At 46.4% G+C, this 12056-nt stretch overlaps 1 protein-coding gene across 5 annotated transcripts in view; it reads left to right on the top strand.

Annotated features, from left to right (window-relative positions):
* CAMTA1 (calmodulin binding transcription activator 1) overlaps window positions 1-12056 on the top strand; it is a 697561-nt gene that overhangs the window by 641581 nt on the left and 43924 nt on the right. For all 5 annotated transcript variants that reach the window (XR_009759573.1, XM_061602029.1, XM_061602031.1 and 2 more), the window contains one exon: window positions 9758-9903. Coding sequence is in view for 4 of the 5 variants with exons in the window: in XM_061602029.1 (XP_061458013.1) it covers window positions 9758-9903 (146 nt within the window). In the remaining variant the exon portion in view is untranslated. The remainder of the gene's footprint in view (window positions 1-9757; window positions 9904-12056) is intronic.

The raw sequence follows: 12056 nt of genomic DNA, 5'->3' as shown, positions 1-12056 counted from the left end.
CTCTCAGTTCCTTCTTCAACAAATTGCTGTGTGCATCTCCTAGATAGTTTGTTTGACCTTAAACCACAACATAAAAGTTATGATACCTTGAATCACAATGGCCCACTGTGGGTGCTTAGAGCAGGACCCAAGAACACCAAGTCCTGTTGGCAGGGTTGGAAGCTGCAGGTTTGATGGGACTAGGCAGCTGGTTGTATGCTGGGCGGAGGGCCTGCCAGCACCTCAAGCCATGCTCAGTCTTCTAGCATGCAGCGGCACAAAGAAGTGTGAGCTACCAAAATGTGTGTGCATGGAAAATGGGCGCACGTGCACAGATATGTGCAAACTCCTCACTAGTAGCCAGGACTACTAGTGCAGAGGATGGTGAACATCAATTTGATGGATGATCATTATGATGACTAATCTGAAAATGAACAAGCTAAACCACGTGTGCCCAGGAGGAACTAAATAAACATTTCAGTTAATGTGTAGTTGTGCAGTTTTTTGGTGAAGTTGCCATAGTTGACAAGTCCCTTGCATTAAAATAAAGCACTGGGCTGGACTCAACGTGGCATGCTGCCAGGGACATTCCCCTAGTGGCGTGGAAGTGTCATGTGGAGTGGCCCAATGTTTATTTTGGGGTGTACAGCTACAGTTCCCTTATTCATAACTCTGGTCATTGTGCATTGATGTGCTTTGCGCAAAAACAGCACCTTTTACTCCAGGGAATGATGGTGCATCTCGAAGGGAAGAGTTTCCCCAAGGATGGAGATATATGATACCAGGTGTGGTAACTCATACGTCCTATTTGGCCCTCCGCCACAAAATATCTAGGCTATTTGTGGAAAAAGGAACTGGGCACCAAATGCAGGATAAAAAACACATTAAAACAGTGATAACTGCAAGGTCACCTATTTTCCAACTACTGAGGGGTAGACTTTGCAAAAAAAAAAAGATCTTCAACCTTATTCAGCATCCCTGACACCAGTTCACCATTGGGGGGGGGGAGAGCTCATGTACTATGTCTGTTCTGAGATTTGGGGTTGGCTAGCACTAGCAGAAGGATAACACAGTCATCTAGGCATCCTGCAGGCTACCTTAATGACCCTAGGAAGGATCCTCTTTGTTAGGGAAATTGCAGGTAAATGGCCTATAATGGCTAAGAAATGGTTGGGGATTCTTCTGGAAGGCTTAGAGACATTTGGCCAGAATGGCGCATCTTCCACCACCCTTCCACTCATCCCCCCCTCAGTCTTAGCTGAGGGGAGGGGATGATGGGTCCAGTGCAAAAGAATGCAAAAGAAGAGTGTAGTTTGAGGCAGACTGAAAGAGAGTTGAGTTTTTGGACTCTGTAAATCAGGGATGGTATTGTTGTTTGTTATGTTCCTTCAAGTCGATTTTGACTTATGGCGACCCTATGAATCAATGACCTCCAATAGCATCTGTCATGAACCAGCCTGTTCAGAGCTTGTAAGTTCAGGTCTGTGGCTTCCTTTATGGAATCAATCCATCTTTTGGTCTTCCTCTTTTTCTACTCTTCTGTTTTCCCCAGCATTATTGTCTTTTCTAGTGAATCATGTCTTCTCATTATTGTTGGAAGTGGGGCAAGAGCAACTCCTGTTTTGTTCCTTTGTTTGTGCTCCAGAAGGAAGATAGAGCTAGGGTCCTCCAGATGGATAGGCTTTGTTTACCTTTACCTGTGATGCTCTGACTGATTTCCTTCTGTCACTAGACTGTGAGGCCTTTAGGGAAGCTTATCTGCCCCTCCTCCTTCTGCCCTTTCCACTCCTTTGTTCTCTGGCTGTCCAGGAGAGAGGAGACATCCCTTTGTCTCTGCTCTCTCCAAGCCATGGGGCTGACTCCTACACCTGGGAGTTATGCCTCCAACTTAGCTAGTTAGTTAGGTTTGCCTTTTCTATCTACAATGTATTTCTCTAAATAAAGTAGCTTTCCTTATTTTACTAAGTCTTAAGTCTCAGTGATGCTGATGCAGGGTAAAAGCCTGCTTTCTTAGGCAAACGCACGCACACGCTGGCACACTAGCATTTCAGCATCTGCTGTTACTCTCTGCTGCTGTGGCGCTGCTTTTAAACAAAATTAAGCAACACAACTACACACAGCGCAAAGAAATGATGAAATTTTAAAAGGGGTAGGCCTAGAAGTAGGCATTGTGAGAGCAGGGGCACAGGATATAAATTCAGAAGAGCAAAATTACCACAGGCCTAACCACAAGTGCCAAAGACACTTGAAGAGAGACACTGCTTACAAGTGCCTGTACGCTAATGCTAGGAGCCTCCGAACCAAGATGGGAGAACTGGAGTGCTTGGTCTTAGAGAAGAGCATTGATATAGTGAGCATAACCGAGACCTGGTGGAATGGAGAAAACCAGTGGGATACGGTTACCCCTGGATATAAACTATATCGGAAGGACAGGGAAGGACGTATTGGTGGCGGAGTCGCTCTATACGTGAAAGAAGGCATTGAATCCAGCAAGCTCGAAACCCCAAAAGAGGCAGACTCCTCCACAGAATCGTTGTGGGTGGTGATACCGTGCCCCAGGAGGGACTTAATACTGGGAACGATCTATCGTCCCCCTGATCAAAATGCTCAGGGAGACCTTGAGATGAGATATGAAATTGAGGAAGCATCCAAACTAGGAAATGTGGTAGTAATGGGTGACTTCAACTACCCGGACATAGACTGGCTGCATATGTGTTCCAATCATGACAAAGAAGCAAAGTTTCTAGATATTCTAAATGACTATTCCCTAGATCAGTTGGTCATGGAACCAACCAGAGGGACGGCAACCCTGGACTTAATCCTCAGTGGGGACCGGGACCTGGTGCGAGATGTAAGTGTTGTTGAACCGATTGGGAGCAGTGACCACAGTGCTATTAAATTAAACATACATGTAACTGGCCAATTGCCAAGAAAATCCAACACGGTCACATTTGACTTCAAAAGAGGAAACTTCACAAAAATGAGGGGATTGGTAAAAAGAAAGCTGAAAAACAAAGTCCAGAGGGTCACATCACTCGAAAATGCTTGGAAGTTGTTTAAAAACACTATATTAGAAGCTCAACTGGAGTGCATACCGCAGATCAGAAAAGGTACCGCCAGGGCCAAGAAGATGCCAGCATGGTTAACAAGCAAAGTCAAGGAAGCTCTTAGAGGCAAAAAGTCTTCCTTCAGAAAATGGAAGTCTTGTCCGAATGAAGAAAATAAAAAAGAACACAAACTCTGGCAAAAGAAATGCAAGAAGACAATAAGGGATGCTAAAAAAGAATTTGAGGAGCACATTGCTAAGAACATAAAAACCAACAACAAAAAATTCTATAAATACATTCAAAGCAGGAGACCATCTAGGGAGACGATTGGACCCTTGGATGATAAGGGAGTCAAAGGTGTACTAAAGAACGATAAGGAGATTGCAGAGAAGCTAAATGAATTCTTTGCATCTGTCTTCACAGTGGAAGATATAGGGCAGATCCCTGAACCTGAACTAACATTTGCAGGAAGGGATTCTGAGGAATTAAGACAAATAGTGGTAACAAGAGAGGAAGTTCTAAGCTTAATGGACAATATAAAAACTGACAAATCACCGGGCCCGGATGGCATCCACCCGAGAGTTCTCAAAGAACTCAAATGTGAAATTGCTGATCTGCTAACTAAAATATGTAACTTGTCCCTCGGGTCCTCCTCCGTGCCTGAGGACTGGAAAGTGGCAAATGTAACACCAATCTTCAAAAAGGGATCCAGAGGGGATCCCGGAAATTACAGGCCAGTTAGCTTAACTTCTGTCCCTGGAAAACTGGTAGAAAGTATTATTAAAGCTAGATTAACCAAGCACATAGAAGAACAAGCCTTGCTGAAGCAGAGCCAGCATGGCTTCTGCAAGGGAAAGTCCTGTCTCAGTAACCTATTAGAATTCTTTGAGAGTGTCAACAAGCATATAGATAGAGGTGATCCAGTGGACATAGTGTACTTAGACTTTCAAAAAGCGTTTGACAAGGTACCTCACCAAAGGCTTCTGAGGAAGCTTAGCAGTCATGGAATAAGAGGAGAGGTCCTCTTGTGGATAAGGAATTGGTTAAGAAGCAGAAAGCAGAGAGTAGGAATAAACAGACAGTTCTCCCAATGGAGGGCTGTAGAAAGTGGAGTCCCTCAAGGATTGGTATTGGGACCTGTACTTTTCAACTTGTTCATTAATGACCTAGAATTAGGAGTGAGCAGTGAAGTGGCCAAGTTTGCTGACGACACTAAATTGTTCAGGGTTGTTAAAACAAAAAGGGATTGCGAAGAGCTCCAAAAAGACCTCTCCAAACTGAGTGAATGGGCGGAAAAATGGCAAATGCAATTCAATATAAACAAGTGTAAAATTATGCATATTGGAGCAAAAAATCTGAATTTCACATATGCGCTCATGGGGTCTGAACTGGCGGTGACCGACCAGGAGAGAGACCTCGGGGTTGTAGTGGACAGCATGATGAAAATGTCGACCCAGTGTGCGGCAGCTGTGAAAAAGGCAAATTCCATGCTAGCGATAATTAGGAAAGGTATTGAAAATAAAACAGCCGATATCATAATGCCGTTGTATAAATCTATGGTGCGGCCGCATTTGGAATACTGTGTACAGTTCTGGTCGCCTCATCTCAAAAAGGATATTATAGAGTTGGAAAAGGTTCAGAAGAGGGCAACCAGAATGATCAAGGGGATGGAGCGACTCCCTTACGAGGAAAGGTTGCAGCATTTGGGGCTTTTTAGTTTAGAGAAAAGGCGGGTCAGAGGAGACATGATAGAAGTGTATAAAATTATGCATGGCATTGAGAAAGTGGATAGAGAAAAGTTCTTCTCCCTCTCTCATAATACTAGAACTCGTGGACATTCCAAGAAGCTGAATGTTGGAAGATTCAGGACAGACAAAAGGAAGTACTTCTTTACTCAGCACATAGTTAAACTATGGAATTTGCTCCCACAAGATGCAGCAATGGCCACCAGCTTGGATGGCTTTAAAAGAAGATTAGAGAAATTCATGGAGGACAGGGCTATCAATGGCTACTAGCCATGATGGCTGTGCTGTGCCACCCTAGTCAGAGGCAGCATGCTTCTGAAAACCAGTTGCCGGAAGCCTCAGGAGGGGAGAGTGTTCTTGCACTCGGGTCCTGTTTGCGGGCTTCCCCCAGGCACCTGGTTGGCCACTGTGAGAACAGGATGCTGGACTAGATGGGCCACTGGCCTGATCCAGCAGGCTCTTCTTATGTTCTTATGTTCTTAATTATGTGTCCAAAGTATGATAACCTCAGTTTCATCATTTTAGCTTCTAGTGACAGTTCTGGTTTAATTTGATCTGACACCCAATTATTTGTCTTTTCCGGGGTCCATGGTATGCACAAAGCTCTCCTCCAGCACCACATTTTAAATGAGTTGATTTTTCTCTTACCCACTTTTTTCACTGTCCAACTTTCACATCCATACATAGAGATCGGGAATACCATGGTCTGAATGATCCTGACTTCAGTGTTCAGTGATACATCTTTGCGTTTGAGGACCTTTTCTAGTTCTCTCATAGCTGCCCTCCCCAGTCCTAGCCTTCTTGTGATTTCTTGAGTATTGTCTCCATTCTGGTTAATGACTGTGCTGATGTATTGATAATGCTTATCAAGTTCAATATCCTCCTTGTCAACTTTAAAGTTACATAAATCTTCTTTTGTCATTACTTTAGTCTTCTTGACAGTCAGATGTAGTCCTGCTTTTGTGCTTTCCTCTTTAACTTTCATCAGCAGTTGCTTCAGATCATTACTGGTTTCTGCTAGTAGTATGGTATCGTCTGCATATCTTAAATTGTTGATATTTCTCCCTCCAATTTTCACACCTCCTTCATATTGATCCAAACCTGCTTTCCGTATGATAAGTTCTGCATACAGATTAAACAAATAGGGTGATAAAATACACCCCTGTCTCACACCCTTTCCAATGGGGAACCAATTGGTTTCTCCGTATTCTGTCCTTACAGTAGCCTCTTGTCCAGAGTATAGGTTGTGCATCAGGACAGTCAGATGCTGTGGCACCCCCCATTTCTTTTAAAGCATTCCATAGGTTTTCATGATCTACACAGTCAAAGACTTTGCTGTAATCTATAAAGCACAGGGTGATTTCCTTCTGAAATTCCTTAGTCCGTTCCATTATCCAACGTATGTTTGCGATATGATCTCTGGTACCTCTTCCTTTTCTAAATCCAGCTTGGACATCTGGCATTTCTCACTCCATATATGGTAGGAGTCTTTGTTGTAGAATCTTGAGCATTACTTTACTTACATGGGATATTAAGACAATAGTTCGATAATTACTGCATTCCCTGGGATCCCTTTTCTTTGGAATTGGGGTATATATTGAATGCTTCCAGTCTGTGGGCCATTGTTTTATTTTCCATATTTGTTGACAATTGTTTTTCAATATTTGGACAGATTCCGTCTCAGAAACGTGTAGTTATTGGTATGTCATCTGTTCCTGGTGATTTGTTTCTTCCAAGTATTTTAAGAGCAGCTTTCACCTCATATTCTAACATTTCTGGTTTTTCATCATACGGTTCCTCCGTGAATGAATCTGTCATCCTGGCATCTCTTTTATAAAGTTTTTCAATGTATTGCTTCCATCTTCCTTTTATTTTATCTCGGTCAGTCAGTGTGCTCCCCTGTTGATTATTCAACATCCCTACTCGTGGTTTAAATTCCCCTTTCATTTCTCTAATCTTTTGGAATAGGGCTCTTGTTCTACCCTTTTTGTTGTCCTCCTCTGTTTCTATACAATAACTATGGTAATAGTTCTCTTTGTCCCTACTTACTAGTTGCTGTATAGTTGCATTTAAGGTCCTAACCATGTTTCTCCTTTTGCTTTTGCTTTCCTTCTCTCTTGAATCATTTTAAGAGTTTCTTCAGTCATCCATTCAGGTCTTTCTCTCTTTTTAATTAGAGATGTTGTCTTTTTGCATTCTTCCCTGATAATGTCTCTGACTTCACTCCATAGTTCTTCTGGTTCTCTGTCAAGTAAGTTTAAAGGCTCAGATCTGTTCCTCATTTGATCTTTATATTCTTCTGGGATGTTATTTAAATTGTATTTTGGCATTATGATTGCTTTGTTCTTCTTTAGCTTTACTCTGATTTTCGATACAACCAGTTCGTGATCTGTACCGGAGTTTGCTCCTGGTCTTGTTTTCATAGAATGTATGGAACGTCTCCATCTTCTGCTTCCAATTATATAATCAATTTGATTCCTATATTGACTATTTGGTGATGTCCACATGTACAGTCATCTTTTCGGTTGCTCAAAAAATGTGTTTGCATGAAACAAATTATTGGCTTCACAGAATTCAATAAGTCTTTGTCCTGCTTCAATTCTGTCTCCTAAGCCCCATTTCCCCACAATTCCTAGTTCTTCTCTGTTCCCTACTTTTGCATTCCAGTCCCCCATGATTATCATCATATCTTGTTTTGGTGTGTGATCCATTTCCTCCTGTACTTCTGCGTAAAATCTCTCTAATTCATCTTCTTCTGCATTTGACGTTGGAGTGTAGACTTGAATGATGGTTATGTTAATAGGCTTCCTGTTAAATCTCATTGGTATCACTCACTCAGACCTTGCGTTATAGCTCTTAATTGCTTTTGCTACATCACCTCTCACCATTAAAGCAACCCCATTTCTTCTTAATTTCTCATTTCCTGCATAAAATATTTTGTAGTTGCCTGATTGAAAGCGTCCCATTCCCGTCCATTTTAATTCATTCACACGAAGTATTGTACTGTTGAGACGTTCAATTTCTTGCTTGACAATTTCTAACTTTCCCCGTTCATGCTTCTCACATTCCATGTTCCTATTGTGTACGTCGTACAACTCTGGACTCTACTTTCACATCTGTGCGCATCAGCCTCTGGGCTTCTTTCGGCTTTGATCCAGCTGCATCATTAGTCACAGCGCTACTCGTACTTGTCCTTTGTTCTTCCCCAGTAGCTCGGTGAGTGCCTTCTGACCTGGGGCTCTCGTCTTCCAGCACTATCTTGTGTTGCATTTTGGATACTCTGTTCATAAGGTTTTCATGGTAAGAGATATTCAGAGGTGGTTTCCCATTGCCTTCCTCTGAGTTTAGATGCATCTTAGTCTGGTATCTCAGCTTTGACCATTCCGCCATGGGTGCCCCTGCTAGGAGTCTAGCCTCTTGGTCTAGACTCCTGACGGCATTGCTCTCAGCTTCTTCAACACTCTCAAACCCCCTCACCACATTAAGGTGTGCATCCTAGAGGAGGGGTTGGCATTGCAGATCTAGACAAATTCACGGAGGAAAAGGCTATCAGTGGCTACTAGCCCTGATGGCTATGATCTGTCTCCATAGTCAGAGGCAGTATGTTTCCAAATGCCAGTTGCTGGAAACCACAGGGTGAGGAGAGTGCTCTTTGCCCTCAATTCCTGCTTGCAGGCTTCCCATTATGGGCATCTGGTTGGCCGCGGTGAGAACAGGATGCTGGACTAGATGGGCCCCCTTTGGCCTGATCCAGAAGGCTCTGCTTATGTTCTTATCCGTGGCCCTGGCACCCGCCCTTAACCCAAACGTGAACTGAGGCCCCTTCCTTCCTTCCTTCATACCGTATATTTGTATGGTGGTGACGTTGCTGTTGCGACCCACCTTGGATCAGGCTGTGACCCGGGGGCTTGTCCCAGCACCCCCCCATTTGAAGACTTCCTCTCCCATGATCCATTGGCCATCCTGACTGGGGCTTATGGGAGTTGGAGTCCAACAGCATCTGGACAGGCATAGATGTTTGTTCCCAGAGGCCAAACTGGAGCAGCTGTCCTCCTGAGCTGCCTGCCTTCCTGTGTCTGCTAGGTGTCCTGGTCCCAAGTTGTTTGGAGCTTTCAATGTCAACAACAAACTATTGTTCAGTAACTGAACAATTGAAAAAAATGGAAATGGACTGCCTTTAAATCGATCCCGACTTATGGCTACCCTACGAATAGGGTTTTCATGGTAAGTGGCATTCAGAGGGGGTTTCCCATTGCCTCCTTCTGAGGCTAGTCCTCCCCAGCCAGCTGGCTAGAGCCTGCTCAGCTTGCCAAAGCTGCACAAGCCAGCCTTTTCCTTGTCTGCAACTGCCAGCTGGGGGGCAACTGGGCTCCTTGAGACTATGCAGCTTGCCCACGGCTGCACGGGTGGCAGGGCACGTAACCTCTGAGCCACTTCCTGTGGGGTGATCTTTAGCTGGCCTTGACACCCAGGAGACGCGAGTGGGGATTGGAACTCGCAGACTTTGGACTCCCAGCCAGGCTCTCCACCCCACTGGGCTATACCAGTCTGTACCTGGTACCCAAGGGCATAGGCACACTTCTTCTGCCAGATGGAGGTCCCGTTTAGCTTTCACGCCTGCTCCCCACTGCTGGGTCTCCACCAGAAGGAGCCACCATGGTCCGTGGCAAGAGGGGACAAGCACACCACGTAGGCATGAATTTCCTTCTTTTTTCAGAATGTTTCAATACAGAAATGGTTTTGTTTCTGGTTTTGGTGGTTGAGGAAACCAAGAAAGTTTGCAGGAGCGGAACCCTGATGTGAAAGAGCAGATGGAAGAACTGCTAGGAGATCGATTTCGCCAGACTTTCCCCCCCCCCTGATTTCCCAAGGCTTTTGCCGGCCACTTGTCTCTCCTGTTCTGCTGTTGCTTCCCTGGGGGAGGCGAGGGGGCTTCCCACTCACTCACTCACTCTTCCTCTCTCTCTCTGTCCTGTGTTGATGCAGAGAACCAGTTCAGGATGTCTATTCTGGAGCGGCTTGAGCAGATGGAGAGGAGGATGGCTGACATGACCGGGTCCCAGCAGCACAAGCAGCAAGGCCCAGGTGCCGGTGGGGGCAACAGCAGTGGCAATGGAGGTAGCCAAGCACAGGTACATGCTGGCCCTCGGCCTGTGTTCCTGGGTGCTCCCTCATGGGAGTAGCTTTACGTTCAAAAAGCTTCTGCAGCCTCTTCATTTGCCTGTGACACGCCAGAGAGGCTGTCTTCTCTTCCTTGGCTGTGCAGTGGCTGTTGGTTGCGCAACTCCGCCCCCCCAAAAGAGGGGGAGGAGGGTATTTAATTAAAGGTAAATTGACCAGGAAGCACCTCCCTTTTGTACACATCCACGGTTCACTTGGGGATGCAAAAAGCCTGCTAAGAGACTGGCCGGCAGAGAGCCTTCAGATATTTTGGATCACAGGCATGGCCAGTGAGGCTGAAGGGAGGCTGTCCAAAAGATCTGGAAGCCAGCACCTGGGGAAGGCTCTGCTTTAGAGCATCCTTAAGCAAAGCAGTAGCACCACTTGCAGACAGCTCAAAAAGAGTCTACCCAGCGCAGCCTGATGTTGCTCAGTTCAACCCCAAACGCCCTTTGCAGCCCCTTTGTGCAGAGCTTGGCAAAGGGACTTTTTTGAACGACAACTCCCATCAGCCCCAGCCAGCATGGCCACTGGATTGGGCTGATGGGAGTTGTCGTTCAAAAAAGTCCCTTTGCCAAGCTCTGCCTTTGTGTAAGGTGTCTTCCGATTCTTCCCCTGAAATCCCACGACAGGTGTTAAAGGGAACAAAGGCTGGGGAGGAATAAGGAGGAGGTGACGTGGCCAGCCCTCTTCCCCAAAGCCACCTTTCAGAAATGCTCCTTTGGTGTAACCGCTGTTCCATGTCCTGACCCCACCCTTGGCCCTCTCCTAAGAAGGAGGAGGCAAGGGGGGGAGCATCAGTTCCCTGGGATTTTAGTGTTGTTGTCCCCCTCCCAAAAAAAAGCAGGGAAAGGAGTCTCCCCCAAGGAGCTGCAGCTGCCTCCTCTTCTCCTGCCCGAGGTCAGTCGGGGAGGGGGGAGGGGAGGAGGGTTCCTCTCTGGGGGCAGCAGGGTGTGGCCAAGGCCTGCACACGTTTTGCCCTTGCATGCTGGGAGGGCCCACCAAGAACCAGCCGCCTTCGGAAGAAAATCTGTGTCTCCCTCAGCCCCCGCCTTCCCTCTGCCACTCCAGCCGTCCCCCAGCCCCGTGGCTCTGACCGCAGCGACCGTGCTGGCTCCTGGTCCACGGCAGCCCCTTGCCCTTCCCTTCAGAGGAGCCGTCCTGGCCCTTGCCCCTCGGTCTCTGCTCAGCTGCCCCCAACACCCCACAGACCTCCAGACCCCTCAGGTATCTCTGCTCCTCTTCTTCCCCCGACAGCTGGATCCGCCTGCCAGAACACCTCTGTGTGCGCCCACCTCATTGACTCCCTTCAGATTCCTCCCCCAGACTCACCTTTTCAGGGAGGCCTCGGCCCAAGCCTCTCGTTCCCCTCAGGCCCAAACGCCCCACGATAACCTTGCATATTCTGTGGACTTAGAGACAGTAAACTAAACCTTCCAGGCGGTGATCTGCCCCTCTGGTATTCTGCAGAGGCTCCAGGCACCTTGTCAGCACTGTATGAATCAAGAAGGGCCTCCTGGCCAGGGCTGCATCTTGTAGCAGTGAGTTCCTTGGGTTTCATCAGGAACATAGTAAGGCCATTGGCTTGTCAAGTTCAGTGCTGTCTCTGTGCTGACTGACAGCAGCTCTCAGAGATCTCAGGCAAGGGATGTTCCAGCCCAGGCTGGAGCTGCCCCCGTGGGGACCGGACTTTCCCTTTCAGTGGGTGACCCTGCCTTCTAATGTTACAGAAGAGAAAGAGAACTCCAATCCACTCATGACCGTGTGGTAACCTGTGTGTCTAGGCACTCTCTGAGGGAAAGATGTAAAATATTGAGAAATGTTGAGAACGAGGGGTGGGTGGGAGATTGAATCAAACCCATCAAGCTTTATTTACTGGTTTTAGAACCTGAATGTGCCTTAAGTACAGTTGAGCCAGCAGTGATTGCCCAAGCAAGTGCACGGTTCAGATTTAGTTGTGAGGTGAAGAAATATACATTCTTTCCCCCCCCCCCAAACAATAATATCAGTTACTGCGCTGGTGAAGAGGGAAACCTTTCTTTCTGCTGGCTGGCCAGTAAGAAAGAAAATAGGAGCACAGAAATGGCTAGCGTAAGGATCTGAGGCAGATCCATTGGGCCCATCT

The sequence above is a fragment of the Rhineura floridana genome, chromosome 18, assembly GCF_030035675.1.
Source record: "Rhineura floridana isolate rRhiFlo1 chromosome 18, rRhiFlo1.hap2, whole genome shotgun sequence".
Classification (NCBI taxonomy): Eukaryota; Metazoa; Chordata; class Lepidosauria; order Squamata; family Rhineuridae; genus Rhineura; species Rhineura floridana.
Note: the sequence above shows the minus strand (reverse complement) of the source record. Positions and strands in the feature narration are given on the sequence as shown.